Source organism: Vigna unguiculata, chromosome 3 (assembly GCF_037176805.1).
Source record: "Vigna unguiculata cultivar grain cowpea cultivar isolate G323 ecotype 2 chromosome 3, ASM3717680v1, whole genome shotgun sequence".
Lineage (NCBI taxonomy): Eukaryota > Viridiplantae > Streptophyta > Magnoliopsida > Fabales > Fabaceae > Vigna > Vigna unguiculata.
This window is the reverse complement of record NC_140794.1, coordinates 51,855,826-51,878,186: the sequence shown is the minus strand read 5'-3', so window position 1 is coordinate 51,878,186 and position 22,361 is coordinate 51,855,826. Positions and strand designations below refer to the sequence as shown.

The window sequence follows — 22,361 nt, the reverse complement described above, 5'->3', positions numbered from 1 at the left end:
ATTAAAGAAATTACTAACTTCATCGATGTCCACCTCTTGCAACATTGTATAAAGTTTCATGTTGTCCAATTTTAATCTAGAAGAGCCTTAAAACATAAGAAGTTCAGTAAAAATTTCTAACAATCACTTAATTAAAATATCTAAGTAAAAATGTTAATTTCATTACCTTCGTTGGTCCATAACCAGTCTTAGAGACACATCAATACCTCCACAGTATATGGAAGTAATTTACTCATTTGTGGGGTAAGAATCTGACCACCATTATTGGATGAAGACTCATAATGTTGTTTACTAATATATATATATATATATATATATATATATATATATATATATATATATATATATATATATATATATATATATATATATATATATATATATATAATGTAAAGTATCCACGGGTACAGATACTATGATACCCGTACCCGTTCCGTTAACATGCGGATATCAAAAATACCCATACCCGCGGGTAGCGGATATCCATTTTTAATATTTATTTTTTACCCGTCACGGATTTTATTCTCGGGTACGGAATTTTTTGACATCCCTATACCGGATCATTGAGGTACACATGCATACCAACAACAAAGGAAAAAAGTTATTGTTTCTACACTTTAAAGGTTTTCTAATACTTTATTTTTGGTCGGAGGATTAAAAAATAGGCAGGAAAATTCAATCCATTTACGTACATGAACCGAAGTGAATGTATGGACAAAATTTTGAAATGATTATAGCGATACATGTACCTGTACATACTCTTTTGGCAGAATATTTATTCAAATTTCACGTCGATTAATATAAAAAGGAGAACAATAGAAAAATATTATAAAAATAAAGATTTTGTTTTTTTTAAATCAGTATTTATCAAAATCTTACATAAAGTAATATATAAAAACGAGAAAAATTACACTAAGATTTATCATTTTGGTCCATAAAAGTGCATTATGAAATACCAAATCACGATAGATTTCTGTGTGTTTTTTTATTTATATTTTTTCTCACGTTAAATTTCCTACTTTTATTTATTTGTCTATTTTTATTTGTAGGTTTGCTTTATATTAGTTTCTTAAAGCGTGATTTCCCTACACTCCTTTTGTCGTTTATGTAGAAATTGTGATAAGATCCGATACATTACCTTTAATCATGATAATATTTTGGCTTCAAATAACCAAAAGCTTGATAATAAGCCCAAACTTATATATTTTCATATCTCTTAATTTTGACTTGTTTATATTATTTTGGTAAGGACAGGTGTTGACTATAGTTAATTTGCTGTCATTACAGCTATACAGAAGAAGAAGCATAAAAGTAAAAAGTGTGTTTAATTTCCAATGATACCAAATCTTGTGATTTAACCATGAGCACGAAAATGCAGGATTCGTGAATTTATTAGAATTGAGTGGCCGTACAGTGTGGTAATGGCTCCAGATATTGCTGTGCATGGTTCATCTTTATTGACTTCATAATGTGTCACTCTCTTGATTCTGTCCACGTTGATTTTGCCGTCGGCATGCTTCTCTTTTACATGTTTTGTTTCCTCTGCTTTTTGCCTAGTAAGGGTATTTCGCTACCATATGCAAACTTTATCTTTTCAAATTTGGGAGGCCACGCCCACTTAATTAAAGCCAAAAGGAAAAAACCAAAGCTACTATTTTTTCACCACCACCAAGTTCTTGGTGGTGTAGTCTTCACATTAAATATTCACTCACATAGTATATTAATACGCGTGAACGATTATTGGGTACTTTCGATTTCCTTTTCACACCATTAATAAGTTTTCAGTATCTACACACATTATACAAGCTTTTCAGAATAACCGTACTTGTGATGGTATATATATTGAAGGCGTGGATACGTATGCAGAATATACTGCTGAGAAGAAGAGAAGAAGAGAAGAGAAATAACTGCTATGCATAATTGTCTTTTGGCCTCAGAATCACACGTATCATAACTTAGGGTCATTATTTCCCACGAGGGGATACTAATCATGTTAGAGATCTATGCATTGTTGCTACATTTTCCCCACCATTTCAAAATATCACTCACTTTTATTTCATAGTTTTTGTCACTTTAAAAACTCATCATGACCACACTTTAACTCTCCCTCAATCACAATATTCTAGTTAAAGAGGGTTGTTTTAAGATATATACATTACTTTAATCATAAAGTAATTTATAATAAAGTATTGAACAAAAATCAACCAGTCTTTAATATTACATAATTATTTAATTTATGAGAATCATTAATATAACTCAATTAATTGTGATGTAAAGATGAGTGGAAACTATGATGACTCCAGACTTCCTGATAATTTTGCTCTTGCAACAACTGTTGAGTAAAGGAGAATACTTCTAATGATTACTTTTTATTAGACCTAAAAAATAACTCTTAGAAATCATTTGAAGTAATTGAAATTTTTGTAATTATAAAGTATTCTCTTTTGATAATTAATTTTTTTTTTCATTTAAGACTCTAAAAAGGAAAAGAGACAAAAATAAAAGTTAAATAGTTCAGAGAAAAAAAAATCTATTCACTCATTATTACATATAGAAACCTCAAAATTTATTACATTCACTTTCCATTTTTTTTATAACTTTCGTTATTGTGTTAAAAAAATGAATACTTACATATATTCACTTAAATTTGCACTCATTTAATTTGTATTTGGAAAGAAAAAAATTCTCGAATCAAGTTTAGAATGACTTTCTCATTAACTCCCTCTTGTCGAACAATACTTTACATGGACTCCAATCAATAATCTCCAGGCATTGACAATCATTCAAATTTAGATTGTAGCCTTTGTGTTTCATGTCTCCGTGATTGTTCATCTTCGCAATGAAGTGAATTGTTTTCAGTATATAGAGTTTATTATATGACCTCTCATATCCTATAATTATATGATCACTATTATTCCATAAGTCCGCATCCTAATTAAGTTCACACAAAATTTTCCATATCAAAATGCAAACTTAAGTATATATTGTACTTGAGAATTCAAAGCTTGTAAGATATATGGTAGAATTCAAACTCCATAATATAAAAATATTTAACATAACTCAAAAGTTACAATAAAGAAATGACAAAAGAAAAAAAGAAGAATAAGACTTACCATTATACAAGCAACTTTAAATTATGATGTTTTAATCAAATTTGCTAACATGGAAACTATTAAAAAAGTTGGAGATAAATTGAAAGAGGATTTCAAGGCCAAACTTAATCACAAACAAAAAAATTACATTGTTTTAAGGGTACAATAAAGAGTCCAAGCAAATAATCTTTACATAATCTTTAGATGCATAAAATCCGTATTGATAAGGATCTTAAATTTGAGGTGTTACCTAAGTGAAATTTGGATTAAACGCAAATAAAGGACCAAGCGATAAACTATCAAATAATTTGAACAATATACCAAATGTTAAGGACCAAATGCTAAAGATTTAATTGGTGGTATATCAAACAATGATTTTGAGTACATGTTAAAGACAACAACTCAATAAAAGATGTCTATGACACATGTAACACAGCTTCATTAAAGTCTCTTGACAATGCTAAAATCACTAAAAAAGAAAGATTAAAGATTGTCATGTAGGAGAAGATACAAATGAATGAAAAGATTAATAAATTACAACTCACAGATAAACTCACTCGTAAAAAAGTGATTGGTGTGGATTTACAAAAGCAAACTAAACTCTTACGATATGTAGACAAAGTCAAAGCAAGATTGGTACTTAAAGTGTATTTTTAATGACATGGAGTATATTAGTATGATACTTTTACTCTAGTTGTCATGCATGATACTATGAGGTGGATGGAATTGAAAAATGTTCCATTTAATGTTAAGTTAGCCTTTATTATATCATGAGATACTTTATCATAATATCACAGTGATATTATAAAATCTGACAATAAATTACTATATCACAAAATATTTATCTTTGAAGATATTTCATAATACTTTGTGACATTTACACTAAATAATAAACATAACTATATAAACCTATAAAATCAATTATTGAAATTCATTTGAAATTGTTAAAATTTATATAACTATAAAACATTCCCTTTATGATAAAATATTTGTTGTCTGTTTTACTCTCATATTTGTGGCACTAAAAGTTCTGTATAAAGACACACCGTTCACAGACGAGGATGCTGTTAAGGGCCAATCTAATTATTAGTGGTTATAAAACAATAAAAGAAAGATGTGAAAAGTTTTCCAACTATGTGGCTTTCCTTAAGGTAGCAGACAAATTGTAATACGATAGATGGCATTAAGTCATCAATGAAATAACATAAAGTGATTCAGAAGGAATCTAATTTTGCACCCACTGCCTTTTGTTTGAATTAGGTAAGGGAATATCTGCTGCCTTTAGACAAAGTTAAGCAAGAAAAGGTGGGAGTAATCATCACCCTGGACGTGGAGAATCAGTAGCCATGACGTGATCAACAGGATCATTACGGTCAAAGGGACACAATTTGAGCTGGGTCATGTACTTAGGAGGACCAGTAATGTTCCAACTAATGATGTCTGGTGTCTCCCCCCCCATATTGCCTTAATAATTTCACCTTCTCAATCATAACCTTCTTATACCCTTCTCCTCCATTTCTATCCACGACTCCACAAAATCTGGCCACAACGATAGCAAAATGAAAATTCAGGAGTTCTTTACTAGGACAATGTTAACATGTAGCTGTTTAAAGTTTAAACTTGCGGATAATATTTAAACCCTCAATTTTACTTGCAACAACAACCCCTTCTATTGTGTTGTCCACGCATGCAAAAGGATTGAAATTTTACTTGAGAGAACAAAAATAAAAGGACTATGAAACTATGAACTATGCATCTGTCCAAGCAGCAAAAACTGGCATCTGAGGCAAAGAAAGGGCAGGCCTCAAATGGGGTGAAGGATCCCAAGAATTCACGTTGTTTGGATTGGTAGACAATAGTTTTGACGCAGTTGAAGGCATTCCAGAGAGCATTGGCAAGCTTGTCTTATCAGGGCTACCTTCTCTTGAGCTATTCAAACTTGTGGCCAGTGAAGAAGGATTTGATACATGCGTTCTCACCTTACTTGATTCCTCTACTTCTTGATGAAACATGTTGTCCAAAGCCACTGAGAAGGATTGCTTAGTTCTGTCACTCTCAATTCCAGGTGGATTCTGGTCAAGTTGTTGAGAGGATTGATAGAGAGCCATCTTCCACTGATCATTTTGACTTTCACAGCTCTTCTGCATTAGAATAGCTTCTTCAGTATCATCATACGCAGAAGACTTATGATTATGATCAATATACTGAGTTCCACTGTCTGTCTCTCTGTTGCGCCTAGCTAGCTCACTGCTAAGAAGGTTGCTGCTTGCCATGATTTTCTCCACGTCATATCTTGTTATGTCAAAGTTGGTTACAGCATTCACTCCTCGGAATTTTATAGCAGCAATGTCATAGGCTTCAGCTGCTTCCTCTTGTGTACCTAGAGTTTGATTTCAATAACACTAATTATTAGCTTTTTGTGCCAACATTGGATATTCTTTTTTTTTTCTCTCTTCGGTCTAGTACAAACACTTTGGAAAGTGCCGTTTGGTAAAATACTTGAGTTCAGTGTTCTCTATGCTACAGACATTGGATAAAATTTTACTTAAGTGAACTATTCAGATTTAAAGTTGTTATTGTCTATCAGTAGCATTAATAAAAAGTGTCTCTCCGGGACTAACAGTCCTCTACAATATTTATTAAAGTGACTTATGATCAGCTTTATTGTGGCTGAAAAGATGGGCATCCTTAGAGAACATGAAAGAATAGGTTTTCAAAGTCATAAAGCGCCCTCTCTGTCGCATCCTACCATGGGAAACATGGTAATTGGTACATGAACACGTTGAGAGAACAAAAGAAACGGACATTAATTCAGTGGAAGAAAAGAGTTATTATGAAAGAACTTACTGAAGGTTCCAAGATATAGATCTTTGTTTCCAGCCACTCTACCAATTCGTGCTTGCCACCTTCCATGTTGGTGGTGTCTGCTACCAAGTGAACCAAGTTTGAAAAACTTCAGACATTTTAATTGAAGATATACAAAATTTATATTACTAATTATATGTACTATAAGTAATTGTTAGCTAGGAGACCTTGTTACTCCTCTGTACATGGAAGCCCCTCTTGAGAATCCGCTGCTTTTTCTGAATTGACAAAGTTGATGGAAGTTATGAATAAGTAAAATAGATGTTTACTGAAGATAAATAGCAACAAGATTTTACCTTCTTAAATGAGCAACATACTCCTGTCTCGTCATGTTCTTCATTTCCTCAAGTTCATTTTGATAATTTTCCAACTGTTAGAAGAGAATGTAAAAGAAAAAGGATGTGGTAAGATTATTATTTTATTCTCTGTTATGAACTAGACCACACAACTTGAGTGGAGGAGACATGAAAGAGAAGGGAGAAACAAATTATTTTTTATTACAGGGAAGTTTATGTGAGTGGAGGGTCCCCAATACTTGAGTGCGGCCAGATCATAAGCTCTCGCAGCTTTTTCTTCCATATCATAACCCCCTAAAATCAAAAGTTTGGAATGACTTGAATAAACATAAATTTTCCTCTTTTGTTATGGTCATAAGCAAAATATTAAATGATATCTATCTTTAACTGTCTTGCGAATCTAAGCTCTGGGAGTTTCAAGAAGACTTACCTAGATAAACTGAGGTTCATCGTATATTTGAGTGGCATCCCCCGGGAAGTAAAGATAGAAACCAAAAAGAATAGTGAGTGATATCTAAAGAATTGCAGATCTTTGCTTCAAAGAACAGTGGAACTCAATAGATGGATATGTTGGACCTAACAAAATGCACAAGAAAAATAATAAAGATAAAGTGATGGGGGAATATAACCCTTTCTTACCTTGTCTTCCTTTCCTGCTTTGGCCCTCTTTCTTGCAGCTGTTGTCCCATAGATGAGCTTCATACCTACCAGTCCACCTATGTCTGATGGACATACACACTTTAGAAATAAAGAGAAACAATAAACCAAAAAACACAAAAAAGGGACATGAACTGTTAAATGTGCTCACGCATGATATTAAACAAACAACTGACCTATAGCTTTATTCATTCAAAATGCATAAACATATTAGTGCGGTGTAGGCAGAAGAAAACAAACCTTGTCACGCCTCTATATTGAGAGGTTCTTTGTCCAAAGGTGTCAATGGACTTCCTATGAATTATTTGCTTCTGGTCAACCTTTTCAGGTCCCCTTTTCTTTGTATCCATGGCAACAGAATCAATGACAGCAGGTGATGTGCGGTGCGAACTAGTGACACAACTGGACTGTGAGCTAGGACTCATGGACAAGCTTAAAGACTGCAAATCCCCATAAGCCATTGATCCAATGGACCCTGATTCACCTCCATTTTCCTCCACAGGAACAATCAACTTTGGGTCCTGTGCATGGCTAGTTTGGAAGTTCCTTACTCCCCAACTCTTAAGACCAGGAGAAGGAACTCCATCATCACCCATGTTTGGAACCTGAAGATTGCTGTCTGAGGTTTGACTTTGCTTCGACCCTTCTAACATCATATCATGGTTTCTCAAGGTAGAGTAATATGATAAGTGTTGGGCCTGAAGCTCTTGGTGATGTTGTTGTTGAGTGGTAATGTGTTGGACATGGTTTTGGAAAGTTTGGTTATTTGGGTCACGGCGTGAGGATTGGTTGTAAAACACACTGTCTAGGCTCAGAGGAATTGTTTCTGTGACACTACATTCATAGTGAGGGGTCCCCATCGCTTCCCCACCTAAGAAATTCTCCAGTTTTGGAGTTGATGTAGTAGCCATTGCTTCACAAAAATAGATAAAAACAGTGGTCAAGAGAGGCAACAATTAGTATAGTGCACACTAAAAAACAAGTCTCCGAAAACAAGAGAATGTAGGAAAAGTTTTGGACTAACCTTGTGTTTGTGACCTGCTCAGAGCTTCCATTCCATAGAGAGAGCCATCAGATTTGAGGGGCATGATAGGCAAAGCTGAATACAATCCAACATTTTCAGCTTCAAGTCCATAGTAGAAGCCGTAGTTATTAAGTGGTGCAGTGTGGTAAAAACTTGTAGGAACCACATCAGCAGCAGAGGAAGGTTGCGGGTGTGAAGCAACACCCACGTTCATTTGAGGAGAGAGTGAAAAACCCAACCAGTTATTTTGATTATTAAGGTCAACAGAGTCATCATTTTCCATGCTCTTCATTTTCTCTCAACCAACACTCACTTGCTCCTTCACCAAACAAGAGAATTATATCTCTGTCTAAATATTCAACGGGAAACAATATCCACTCTCTAACCTCCCCACCCCACACCTCTTGGACCAGTTTCTTTTCCTTCAGTTTTTTTGTAAATAAATAATTTTGGTCACAAAACTGAGTGGTCTAAATCTAAGAAACAATGTAAAGAAATCTATGCAGATCCTGCGGGCAACTGCATCATCTATAAGCTTTTTCTCTCTCTCCTTGTATACGAGTGTGTTGGCGTGTATGTATATAAGGGTGTCTCGGTGGACACATTTCTAAAGGGAACAAAGCAAGTTCCTTTAAACTAAACAAAAAGAATGTGTTCCAGCAAGCAATGCTTGGCATCCTTCCCGCATTCCATGGGGATCCGTGTATGAGAAAGACCTTCGCTTTTGCTTTATTCTACGCTCCCTCCTTTCCTTTTCTCTTTTATGTAACACTCCTTAGTCCATAGACCTTAGTCACTCTCATATTGAAGTAATAATACCAATTAGTTATTGTTATCTAAAAAAGACCCTTGTGCTGCATCCAACAACACCAAATGCAGAGGCCTCATTTTTGCACAATGGATGCAAATGCAACTTCAAACACTCAAACCAACTCCATCTCAAATTTATTGTTCACGCTCACACTCACACAGTAACACATACAAACTACTAACAGGGTGCACATCACTAATACATATTTTATGTTGTATACACACAAATAAAGGTTCATTTAATGTGATGGGGCTTCCTATTCGGCTTGGTTGGTTGGTTTTGGGAGGATGAGTTGCTGAGAAGCTTGAATAGGGTTTCACGGGCCATGGACAACGTGTCCCTCCTTCCAGTCACTTCAAAACAGTTTGCAGATCCTGCTCTGCTATGGACCCCTACAACAACTTTGCAACTACAGGACAGGTATCTGCCACCCGAGAGTTATAGGGGTTGGCTCTTACGACGTCGTTTCTTTAAAGTCCAATTTTCTTGTCCTTCACTGCAAATAACCTCTGCTGTGCTGTGGGCTACCTAGTCTCTCCTTTTTGCCCATGATTTTCAAACGCACATTTACCACTTGCCCTTCCTGCAATGCACACCCAATTACACACACATTTCAAATTTCAACCACTGCCAGTGACTTTCTTTCGTCCATTTGGCTCTTTCTTCCAACTGGGGTCATCTCAATTTCCTGAATTACACACTGTGATTAGATTTTTGGAATTTCTCTGACCTCATTAAAATGCTAATTAATCGTTACTTCTTCAATTACAATCTTTCATAACATTTTGTGACTCTGGCACTATGTTTCTTAAGGATCAAAATCAAGGACTCTTACGCATTCAGTGGAGCCACGTTTATCTTAAACCGAACCGGAATGGCACAACAGTTACAGATATCAGAATGAAACCTGATCCATGATGTAACCGCAATTTAAAATCTTACTTTATTAGTTATTAATGTTTGTAGTTCTATAAACATCCATTATGGGAAAAAAGTGAGAGTAATTAGTAGAGGGTTATTGATAATACTTGGTCTGAGAAGTTTTAGGCCACCTATAATTGTTGGCAATGAAGAACACAAAAGGTTCACTATGATCATGCTAGAGTAAGTTTCAGGAATGTTCACACTACTAATTAGGGCGAACGGTGCTTTATAAAGTCAAAGCGTGAGGAGGAATACGGAACAAAAGACTAGAAAGGAAAATTGTGATATATACACGATGTGATCTAATTTGGCCCAATGCTACTTGCGTTACCATGATTGTCTACGCTACTCATCAAGCATCTAGATTAGAGTACTTTTGGTATAAATAAATAGAATAATAATATAAAATTATTGAGGTGTAAGTTTCTTGATTGTAGTCAATGAATACATGCATGAAGACAAAAAGTGAGAGAGGTGAAATCACTAACATTCTTCAACAAGGAATCTAGCAAGTGGATAAACGTGTATTTCCTCTCTCTATATATATACAGCACATTAATCATGACAACCACAAATAACTTCAATTTCATGATCTTTTATTGTTATTTTCTCAAACTCAGAGTACAGCATTTCACATATATATATATATATATATATATATATATATATATGTTGCACATTACTGTTCAGATATACAGAGGGTATTGAACCATTAACGTGAAAAGTGTATAAAAGTGTGCGTTTATTGCGATATGCATTTTAGTGAGGTAAATAAATAGTAGCAACTCAGCAGTTCTAGAAGAAAAGATAAAAAATAGGAGTAGAGAAACTTGGGATAAAGCATGCAGTCTTGAAATACATATATTCCTGATATGATGGAGTGGCCCTTAATAAAGATAAGTGGATTTAAATTTATTCTATGTAGTGGAAGTGTGGGACAATCAACTTCCCCATAAATAAACTTACTTTCATGTTGTGATGCATACATTAATTAAAGTCCTACAAGACATTTTTGGTACAATCCTCAGCAGACATTTAACCAATTGGTTAATCCCACCAATAAAGTCTGGTTTTGCCAAACTAGAGAATTTCACATGAATCACAACAGCAACTTAAGTAACAGGTAATGACTCATATGTGAGTGTTTCTTTTCCATCAATTACCATGAGAGTATAAAAGCAGTTGTATTGGATTAATCACGTTTAGAAATTATTGGTTTACAATTGTCCAAAAAATATATAACTGAACAATTTACTTTTTCTAATTAAAAATCAGATTTATCAGCAACAAGTATATCTGAAAGTGAAACCATATAATTATATTCGTTAAATAAACAAATATTATGAAAAATCCATGATAAAATATATTTAATTAAAAATATGTACAGACATTATACACTTATGAATGAAGACATTTTCATTTTAATTTTTAAAGTTAAAAGCGTGAGTTGCTTTAGTTTGACTTTATGACATTTCTGTACTAGTTATTGATTTTTGAAAACATCACTTTAACATATTTATATAGAACAATAAAAAAGTAAAATAGAAAAGAACAAGTGGAATAACTTTTTATAAAACTAGAAATTAAAATGGAGATTTTATAGGTAGACAGTAAAGTGATTCACACTTACGATCTATGCCACCACAAAAGAAGAGTTTACTTCTTGTCTAATATTCCAAGATCCAAAACAATGAGAAAGGAATCAAGTTTGAACAAAATTAAACTCCTTTCTCAACTTTTTTATGTAAACCACAATCACGTTTCATTAAGAACGCAACTTGAGAAGCAACTCTTGTCCTAGTTACTGGTGCAATATCTATACTTACTTTCATTTTCATCTCAGTTTTAACTGTCCTTGCTCTAGCTCTCTTAAAGATAATGAATGATTTTGTCACATTTTTTATATTATCTCTTATTCTTGTTCGGTGGTGCACCCAAGAAATGAGGTGTATGTACGTCATATTTTTGATATAATATGTAGATAGAGAGAGTAGGGGCCTGTTAAAAAGGTAGGTTTACATACAGATTCCATTTGATGGGAAGAGTATAATGATTAGTTTGCATGCAAATTTGCGTGACCAAATTCATGGAGACAGGAATTCTTGAGGACATGATGGTGTTTGGAGAGAAAAGAGATGTGAAACGGAGTTAGGCAGTGAAAGAAAGACGTAGGAGCAGACCAGGAGGAATGTTGAGAAATAGAAAGAGGGCCTCTTTTTGATTGTGCTAATCATGAGTCACTGTTATATCAACCCCACCAACCACTACACATCAATTCACATTTTGCCCCTATTTCAACAGTGAGTGAATCGCAGATAAAGGAAATACCAATTTTGCTTTCTTTCCCTTTTACCATCCTTCTCATGTTCTGCATCTCCTTTTCTTTTTCTCCTTGTTTTTTTCCTTCCGGGCAATGGACATAATTAATGGTAGTTATTGATATATCAGTTAAGTAAATTAGATGATGTCTATTCTATTAAATTCGTTATAATCACACTAATTGATAGAAAGAATTGCTAAGAAGTATAATCGTAATCTAACCCATTAACGGATAAGTTTGCACCTATTTATATCATACATAAAATATTAATGTGTGGTTCAATAGTGGTGATATCGAGTTATATGACCCAATAAATGATACATTGTTAAAGATATGTTTTAATCATTACTCTGATATTATGTTAAGAAGTGAATTTTAACTCTAATTTAACCTCTCAAAACTCTTTATAAGATAAAATTTTCTTTCACTTATATATCATAAACTCGTCTTATCTTGAATTAACATGGAATCTCCAACAAAAATATAAAAATTTGATCATAATACTAATATAATTTACTTTAAACTCAAATAACATGAAATTTTTGTATCAATTATTTTAAATAATACATAATATTTTAAACTCTACATGATGAATTTTTCACGTCAAATCCTTCATTGAACTTATAGATCACAGTCAAATTCTTCATTGAACTTATATATAGATCCTTCCAAATTCAAGGAAAATCCCATCACTTATACTATTAACATGGCATCTTTTTTACCATGTTTTTTTTTATGTGAGAATCCAACAAATAAGTAATTTTTTTTTTAATTTTTGTTAAAAAGTTATAATCTCTAAAAATGGGCTCTTTTAAGAAACAAAACACTTTTCTATCTATTTTCCTTCATGATTTCCTTCTTTTCTTTGCTCTGCTCCTCCTAAAATTCAACAATTCCTCGTCTTTTGAATATTGAAGCTGTGAAAACAAGATTTTTATAACAAACCATACAATATGTTCTCAACAATCTATAAATGTAAGTAAGTGCAATTTGGCCCTTTTGTTAAGAGTCAATTCTATTTTCAATACATGAAAAATTTCTGAGTTTGCATGTGATTTTTCTGTGTTTTAGATGAACCTCATCCTTTGCTTGTTTTACAATATAATTTTAGTAGGGTTTTATTTATATATAGGACATGCTTAAGTAGTGTAGGAATGTCCAAAGAGAACATTGGTAGGTCCTTTTAAGATAAGAGAAACTAATTTAATTGTAATTTGAATGTTTTATCGTTGAATTAAAAAAATAGTATAAATGTTGTATATATGTGTTTTGAAATTTGAAAATAATTTTTATGAGAAGGGTGATTTGATATGAATTATAAAATGATAAAGTGTGATGAAAAATTACTGTTTTAGATAGATGAATTGTTGTCTCATGTTCACTTTTGAAGAATACATGACACATGGTTATGATTTTTGTTTTTAAGTGAGATTTAAATCCCCAATGGTATTATTTATCTATTTTTACTTAAGCGAACATTTGGTTCTATTTAAGCAAACGTGTTTTTTCAAATTTTAAGCTCTTTATACTCTAACTTAAGTAAAGAATTGGTTTCATTCAAGTGAAAATTTTATTTATTTTTTCGCTTTGTTTAACTACATCACTCTAAAATATATCATAAAGTTCATTATTTATTTTCCTAACTAGATTTTTAAAAGACTCTATTACTTAATTTTGTTAAATAATTAAGATTAAAAAGTGTAAAATATGTATTCAACTGATTTCAATGGTAATATGATTACAAATAGAGCCTTAAATTTTGTTTTATAAATTTATGTGACATCACTATATAATTTGACATTTTAGTTACGATTTATAAAATAGAGTTAAAAAATACTATGAAAATTTATTAAAGAATAAAAAATAAAATATATGAGAGATCAGGTCAAATGCATATCAAAAAATACTTTATAAAAATATATAGAATTCTGAACATAGGAAGTTGAAAAATATTATGAAAAAAAAAATCTAAACTTATTAAGGAGGTAAAACACGATACCATTTAAAACCTTCTCAAATTTTCAAATCTAAAGTCATCAATTTATCTGAATAATTATTTTCCTCCCAAAAAATATGAAAAACTCTAAATTATTTTACATAACTCCAAATTTTTTTTCATCACCTACAAAGCATTCGAAGGAACAATAAAAGAAAAAGGCTAAACACACCAATAAAGAGTTGCATTCAAACCAAAGTCTTTTAAAATTAGCATTCAAAACATATTCCACCGCATGTATCATGTAATCAACATAAATAGAAATTACGGACTCCAAAAAAAAAAAAGGAAAAACTATGAATATACTTTCTCATGTTACCTCTGAATATAGCAAAACACAAGTAACAATGCCTTTTTTGCCGAACCATCCAAACAGAAAAACTAATCGCAGCTAATATATATATATATATATATATGTTTGAATTTATTTTAAGGGTTAAATATATTTTTGTTTCTTAAGTTTAAGTAAATTTTGAAATTAGTCTCTGTTCTGTTCGAAACTTTATTCCAATTTGGTCCTTCATATTTAGAAATGTATGGATTTAGTTTTTCTTAATTACCAAATTTTGTTAAGTTTATTTGACATTTTAAACGCATTTTATGATAATATTTGAATTATTTACACTATTTGACATATTTTCGTTTCAATGTTAACTCAAATATTACCATAAAATATGTTTAAAATGTCAAATAAACTTAACAAAATTTAGTAAGAAGGACTAAATTCATGCATTTCTAAAGATAAAAGACTAAATTGGTATAAAATTTCGAAGAGGGACTAATTTTAAAATTCACTAAAATTTGAGTGACTAAAAACATATTTAACCCTTATTTTAAATACTAATCTGAACTTTTGATTAATGGTACATGTCACTTTTGAATTGAGAGAATAAGATGTAAGATACTCTTACAACATCAAACCATCCATTTAATTAACACTAAAAAAAGAATACATCATCACTATTACTTGAACCAAAACCTTAAACTTTCTTGGTTAGGCCAAAACGGGATGCGAAAAATTGATCTCTCACCCAGAGGGGAGACCATGAGAGGAAGGCAAACAAAGCTGTCATGTGACCAAAAGCAATTTGCTTTGGTGGTTTAGGGCGTAAAACCTTTTTAACCACATGTCTTGCAAAAACTCTACCATCCGTTGCTTTGTCACCCTGAGAAGCTCTACCTCGTTCTTCAATCGCCTCTTTAAAGTCCTTATAAAGCTTCCACTCATAATTACCCAATCTCTCCGTATTGGCCCTCCCAAAGTTTGATCTCACAGAGGCTGGCAAAACAAGAACTACGTTGATCCCAAAAGGCCTGAGTTCTAGCCGCAAACTGTTTGACATGGCATGCACTGCAGCTTTGCTACCACAATAAGACCCTGCCCAAGGGGTTGCAACTTCCCCTACCACGCTTCCAACATTTACTATACTACCACTTCTTCTCATAGCCATGTGAGGCACCACATGCTGCACCATTCTTAGTTGCCCTAGTGTGTTGATTTCCCAAGCCTTTCTAATTCTATCTAGTGCCAACTCGGCCAATGGCCCAGTGCTACCTATTCCAGCATTATTAACCAATATATCTATGCGACCATGTTTTGATATAACATTCGCAACAGCCGAAGACACGCTCTCATCACAACACACATCAAGCTCCAATGTCTCTATGTTATCTGACTGCAACTCTGACATGTCTTGCATCCGTGCTGAGATGTCAGAGGCAAAAACGTGGCATTTTTTCTCAGCAAATGCCTTACAGTATTCGTAGCCGATGCCACCTTTGCCACACCCAGTCACTAGAACTACTTTGCGCTCACTCATTTTGCTTCTACTTTCTTGTTCAATGTTTGCCTTCCTATCCTCTTATATACATGGAATCAGATGTAATAATAATAATAAGGACACTCATTTTAATATCAAATTATCCTATGTTGTTAGCTTATTTTTTGTCACATCATCTCCGGATAAAGAATATTCTATGGAACATATGCTGTTATGCTTCTTGGATTGGCCGTCTGCCGGCTACGTACGTTGGACTTGTTTTCTTTATGTCTGCAGTATGATGCAGATTTGTGATTGTTTTGTTTATGGCTGCAGTGATGGGTATGCATCCTGTCAAATTATCCTGCCACAAACATAGTTCCATATGCGCAAGACTTTTTCAGCTTTTTGTGAGAGCCACACTGATGAATTAAACAATGCAAGAAGCTCTAGGTAGTAGTATAAATTTGGTTCTCCTCGTATCACAAAATAAACATTTTAAGGTTTTCTTCCAAACCCCTCTTCTGTTGATTTATATTCCTTTCCAACTGTGTTAATTAAAAATGCTTGGAGTTGCATTCCAAAAAATTTATATATTAATGTGCAGATTTGATTTCAAATTAGACCAAATGAGGTTACAATATTCCTACTATATTGTAAATACAATAATTTTATTCTCCATTGCCATGTTTTTTCTCTTGGAAAACACAAAAGAGTACAAGGCAGCAGTTACAGAGCTACACTATTTTTTAGCACAAGTTTATGGGGCAATGGCTAGCTATATGTAGAGGCAACGGGGCGGGGCGGGCACGGGTTTCGCAATCTCATACTTATCCCCGTAAAAAAAATTCATCCTCATCCCCATACCCAAACCCAACGGGTATCAAACTTTTGTCCCATCCCCATCCCCACCGGGTAACGGGTATAATCTCGTACCCATACCCATACCCGTTTTCTTACTACTTCAATATTAATTTTGATTAATTTTTTTAAAATAATAAAAAATTATGGTAAAGGAAACATTATATTATCAAATATTCCATATTAAAATGATGGTTGTTTCTTCGATATCAAATATATTAAAATAAATTATAATTGTTTACATTTTAGATTATAATACCAAATAAATTTTCATGAGGACCAAATAATTATTAAATTTGCAAATATTAATGAAACATAGTTGAAAATTTTAAAAACATTTTTTAAAAAATATAAAAGGAAAACAAATATTCAAATTAAAATATATTTTAAATGTTTGTTTACTCAATCTTTTAAATTCTAATGAATATAATTTTTATATACTAATAAAAGTTATAATACATCATTTGATCAAAATGATACAAAGAAAAAATAATAATCATAATAAAAGATTAAAATAAATTATAATTGTTTACATTTTAGATTATAATACCAAATAAAATTTCATAAGGACCAAATAATTATTAAATTTGCAAATATTAATGAAACATAATTGAAAATTTTAAAAACATTTTTTAAAAATATAAAAGGAAAACAAATATTCAAATTAAAATATATTTTGAATGTTTGTTTACTTCAACCTTTTAAATTCTAATGAATATCTTTTTTATATACTAATAAAAGTTATAATACATCATTTGATCAAAATGATACAAAAAAAAATAATAATCATAATAAAAGTTTAAAATAAATTATAATTGTTTACATTTTAGATTATAATACCAAATAAAATTTCATGAGAACCAACACATTTATTAAATTTGCAAACATTAATGAAACCTAGTTGATAAAATTTAAAAATATTTTTAAAAAAATATAAAAGGAAAACAAATATTCAAATTAAAATATATTTTAAATGTTTGTTTATACACTAATAAAAGTTATAATACATCACTGAATCAAAATGATACAAAGAACAAATGATAATCATAATAATAAAATTTTAATATAGATCTTGTATCTTTTGAACTTCAATTTTGTTGGATGGTGATAAAAAAAATTAATGACAATTACATTAAATTTTTATATTGTAGTAAATAAAGGTTATTTATACAATTATAGAGAAAAAATTACAGTATGATTGATAATAAGTTAAAAAATAAAAATAAATAGATAAAATATATCGAAATAGTATTCTACATAATAAAAATAAACAACAAATAAAAATATTAAAAATTAAATAATGTTTATAAAAAATTTGAGATACTATTGAAATAAATTGCACCAAAAAAAACAAATGTATAATTAAGGGTATAATAAGATGAAAACTACCACAGAGATTAAAAAAACTTTTCAAATATCAACATATATACTTAATGGTTGAGAAATAACAAAAATTGTTTTAGCGAAAAAAAAAGAGTTATTCAAATGAAACAAAAACTAATAATAATAAGTAAATATTTTTTTTTATATTACCTAGTAAACCAAAGGTTTGTGTTATTAAATATTTAAATTGAGAGTATTAAACATTTTCATGTGAAAGAAAAATATACAATAAATAAAAATATTATAAAATAATAGAAATATTCAAATGTGAGACATAAAATTTTTTTAATTGACGTACATCTTTTTAACATAATTACTTAAAAGTTATGATAAGATAAAAAATATAATTGAGATGCGAATGAGTTTGATGACAAACCAAATAATTAGAATAAATAAAAAATAATATATATATATATACTAGGGTAAACACAGGCGCTATCACGCCTGTGTGTACGTATTTTTTGAATATGCATGATATTATATTATTAATTGATGATATTATAATGTTATTAAGTTAATAAACAAAATAAAATTATATTTATAAAAAATAAAATAAAATGTATAGAGAAAATATGAAAAAATAATTATTGATGAATAGGAGAAAAAGAAGAAAGAGATAAATAAATAGTTTTATAAAATCTTGTAAAAGTAACTGTTAATTTTTTAAATTTAACAAACAATTACATTGTAAAGGGTAAAGTTGGAATTATTGAAAGTGGACACAAAAGAGGGAATCCTCTTTATATATAGAAAAAGAAGAAAGAGATAAATAAATAGTTTTATAAAATCTTGTAAAAGTAACTGTTAATTTTTTAAAATTTAACAAACAATTACATTGTAAAGGGTAAAGTTGGAATTATTGAAAGTGGACACAAAAGAGGGAATCCTCTTTATATATAACTAGCGAACACACAGGCGCTGTCGCGCCTGTGTATTCGCATTTTTTAATTTTCAAGAAATTTAAGATCAATAATAAATATATAATTTTCAAGAAATTTAAGATCAATAATAAAAATAATTTAAACAAAAATAACAAAATTAAATTATGTAAAAAGAAAATTTAAATAATAATTTAAAACAAAAGAGATTTGTAAAAAAATGATTAAAAGTAAATTATTTATAAAATAATTAATTTTTAAAATAACTAAGGGTAAAATGGATATAATTAATTTTTAAAATAACTAAGGGTAAGACGGGTATTATGAAATGTGGACACAAAAAGAGGAATCCCCTTTATTGTTATATATATATATACTAGCGAACACACAGACGTTGTCGCGCCTGTGTATTCGCATTTTTTAATTTTCAAGAAATTTAAGATCAATAACATATATATAATTTTTAAAATAGTTGTTAAATATAAAATTAAAAAAAAGATATGTAAAAAGAAAATTTAAATAATGATTTAAGACAAAAGAGATTTGTAGAAAAATGATTAAAAGTAAATTATTTATAAAATAATTAATTTTTAAAATAACTAAGGGTAAAATGGGTATTATGAAATGTGGACACAAAAAGAGGAATCCCCTTTATTGTTATAGATATAGATAATATAATATATATATATATATATATATATATATATATATATATATATATACACTACAAGAAATCTGTTAATTACCGACGGACAAATACCGACGGATATTTATCCGTCTGTAATGATAATTTTTCGACGGATTTAGCGACGAATCTTAAGCGGGAACAATACCGACGGATTTTTCCGTCGGTAATAACACAAGACACAGCTGGCGACGGATTTATCCGTCGGTAAATTTTTTCATGCAATTACCGACGGATTACCGACGGATTAGTCCGTCGGTAAGTTCGCGCATTAAACTTAAAAAAAATCAGAAACCCTTTCCCCCCAATTCGTGAAAGTCGTCTCCTCCAAAACGCAGTGAGAACGCGCCACTCGCGTTGCGCCATTACCGCCACTTTGAACCGCCGCCGTGCCAGTTGCAATCTTGGCCGTAACGGCCTTCTTCCGGTGTCCGCTCCGTCACCCACTGCAAAACGCGATTCTTCTTCTCCAAACGCGTTATTGAAGTCGCGCTGCTGTTGCCGCCGATTGTTGCTGCCACTACCGTCGCAATCCCACTCCCAATCGTCGCCGTGACGGCCTCCTTCCAGTAACGCTTTCGATGGCTTGAGTTCGAGTTTGGGATTCGGTGGCTTGAGTTCGAGAAGCAGGGTAAGGGTTTTGTTGCTCGAGCAATAAACCAAGCTTTTAATTCATCCTTACCCATTATTTTTTTTCTGATAGTTGCTTCCATTTTTGTGGCGAGAGGAATTCGAATTGGGCTTCCGCGTGAGTGAGGTGCTCTGTTTGGTGCTGCTCCGGCCGTTGAGGATTCCGGCCGTCGAGGTGCTCTGACCGTGGGGGGAACCACTGGTTTTGGTGCTGCTGGGCTGTCTTGGAGGTAACTCCCATTTTCCTTTCATTTTTCTTCCTATTGCAGTGCATCCGAATTGAATGGAATTGAATGATAGAGCATGTGCTGCTGGTTTGAAGCTTAATTTTATGATAATTATCATCACCAATCTTTAATAATTGTTTACATAAACTTCATTTTAACTAACCAATGTATATAGATGCATGTATTTTGGACTGCATTATTTTGGTGAATGGAAAACTTGAATGTGAAAAGTAGTGCATTTTGATATGTTTGTGATTGGAATTAATGATCTGATTTAGCTAGCTAACATCTTCATTCGTTATTTATCATATTTTTTTGGTTTTGTTTTTGGTCCTTTCCATTGGCCATTTTTTGAGTTTTGACTAGACAAACTCAAATTACCTTGTTAATCCTGAGTTGTGATGTTTTCTCCATCTCTCTTGTGTTAATTAGAACTTGTCCAATTAGTTTTTTAATAGTTATATGCACTAGTGTACTTAATTTCGAAAATTTTGCACTTTTAGCCTAGTTTAGTGGTACTTTTAAGTGTTAAGGACCAAGATTTCGAGTTGTTGTTGATTTTTGTCGTGTGAGTTCCTTTCTAGTCATGTTTTGGCATTAGAAACTTGTGTGGATAGTTAGATTAAAGTTTCATAGGTTAGGGTAGTACATGCACATAATTTAGTAGACTAGTCTTGGTTTTAGGTAGTGATTTTGTGTAAATCTGTTTGGAGGCAGCTTGTGTGTTAGGATTAAGTTTTCCTAAGTCATTTTAAACTTGTCTACGTAGTTTCTATCCACTTCTACCCGTGATTTAGCATAACCATAGTTTTTAGCCTAGTTTTAGTGTCTTTTAGGAGGTTTTAGGTAGTGAAACTTTGAGTTTTAGGTAGGATTTAAGTTTTGAGTTATTTCTTAGGTTCCTTTTGTCATTTTAAGCTTGTTCAGTAGGTTCTTGGTGCTGTTCTTACCAGTTTCCATAGTTAGCATATTAGAGCAAAAATGCAAAAAGTCAACTCTTGGTCAACTTAGCAACTTTTAATCCAATTTAGTGTTTATTTAGGCCATTGTTTCAGCTGCATTTTCTGCCATAGGATCACTGTTTCTACATCAAACTAAGCCACAAAGTTAGTCACTCTAATTCAATGACAAAAACATTGACTAAGTTGTGAGTGGTAGACTACTTATGCATAAAGTTAGCCTCCACATATGAATTTTCGTGTGCCATCTTATTCCTCACTTTGGCCTAAGTTTTCATCATTCTTATACAAATTAGATTGTGTTTGCATCATTGCTTAACAATTCCTTTGCTAATTTGGTAGCCTTAGCTCATTTTGGCCATTTTCTAGTTCATTTTTTGAGTTTTGACTAGGCAAACTTGAATTACCTTGTTAATTCTGAGTTGTGATCTTTTCTCCACCTCTCCTGTGTTAATTAGAACTTGTCCAATTAGTTTTATAATAGTTATATGCACTAGTGTACTTAGTTTCTAAATTTTTGCACTTTTAGCCTAGTTTAGTGGTACTTTTAGGTGTTAAGGACCAAGATTTCGAGTTGTTGTTGATTTTTGTCGTGTGAGTTCCTTTCTAGTCATGTTTTGGCATTAGAAACTTGTGTGGATAGTTAGATTAAAGTTTCATAGGTTAGGGTAGTACATGCACATAATTTAGTAGACTAGTCTTGGTTTTAGGTAGTGATTTTGTGTAAATCTGTTTGGAGGCAGCTTGTGTGTTAGGATTAAGTTTTCCTAAGTCATTTTAAACTTGTCTACGTAGTTTCTATCCACTTCTACCCGTGATTTAGCATAACCATAGTTTTTAGCCTAGTTTTAGTGTCTTTTAGGAGGTTTTAGGTAGTGAAACTTTGAGTTTTAGGTAGGATTTAAGTTTTGAGTTATTTCTTAGGTTCCTTTTGTCATTTTAAGCTTGTTCAGTAGGTTCTTGGTGCTGTTCTTACCAGTTTTCATAGTTAGC

General features: G+C 31.7%; 2 protein-coding genes across 3 annotated transcripts; both read right to left on the bottom strand.

The window, feature by feature from the left end:
• Nucleotides 1-4,313: 4,313 nt before the first annotated feature.
• On the bottom strand, nucleotides 4,314-8,732 carry LOC114178841 (AP2-like ethylene-responsive transcription factor ANT). Of its 2 annotated transcripts, none has more exons than XM_028064960.2 (9): nucleotides 7,935-8,732; nucleotides 7,151-7,823; nucleotides 6,893-6,975; nucleotides 6,684-6,692; nucleotides 6,459-6,547; nucleotides 6,254-6,327; nucleotides 6,125-6,175; nucleotides 5,940-6,019; nucleotides 4,314-5,472 (listed from the first exon to the last, which is right to left on the bottom strand). In XM_028064960.2, exons 1-9 carry the CDS (start codon nucleotides 8,224-8,226, stop codon nucleotides 4,841-4,843), a joined length of 1,983 nt encoding a protein of 660 aa, XP_027920761.2. In that variant the 5' UTR covers nucleotides 8,227-8,732; the 3' UTR covers nucleotides 4,314-4,840. The 2 variants fall into 2 exon arrangements, with proteins under 2 accessions (XP_027920761.2, XP_027920762.2); XM_028064961.2 differs by having other exon boundaries at nucleotides 5,940-6,016; nucleotides 7,935-8,716.
• Nucleotides 8,733-14,965: 6,233 nt separating this feature from the next.
• Nucleotides 14,966-15,805, bottom strand: LOC114175499 (short-chain dehydrogenase ptmH-like). The gene has a single exon (XM_028060255.1). The coding sequence runs from the start codon at nucleotides 15,803-15,805 to the stop codon at nucleotides 14,966-14,968; it is 840 nt and encodes a 279-aa protein (XP_027916056.1).
• Between the last annotated feature and the right edge of the window lie 6,556 nt (nucleotides 15,806-22,361).

Bases quoted from the DNA above. Each gene is read 5' to 3' on its own strand.
- LOC114178841 (XM_028064960.2), bottom strand. From the start codon at position 8,226: ATGAAGAGCATGGAAAATGATGACTCTGTTGACCTTAATAATCAAAAT. The intron at 6,976-7,150 runs GTTTGTTTTCTT...TATGTCCATCAG, and splicing joins CAATATAGAGGCGTGACAAG to ACATAGGTGGACTGGTAGGT. The intron at 6,020-6,124 runs GTCTCCTAGCTA...TTCACTTGGTAG, and splicing joins ATGTACAGAGGAGTAACAAG to CAGACACCACCAACATGGAA.
- LOC114175499 (XM_028060255.1), bottom strand. From the start codon at position 15,805: ATGAGTGAGCGCAAAGTAGTTCTAGTGACTGGGTGTGGCAAAGGTGGC.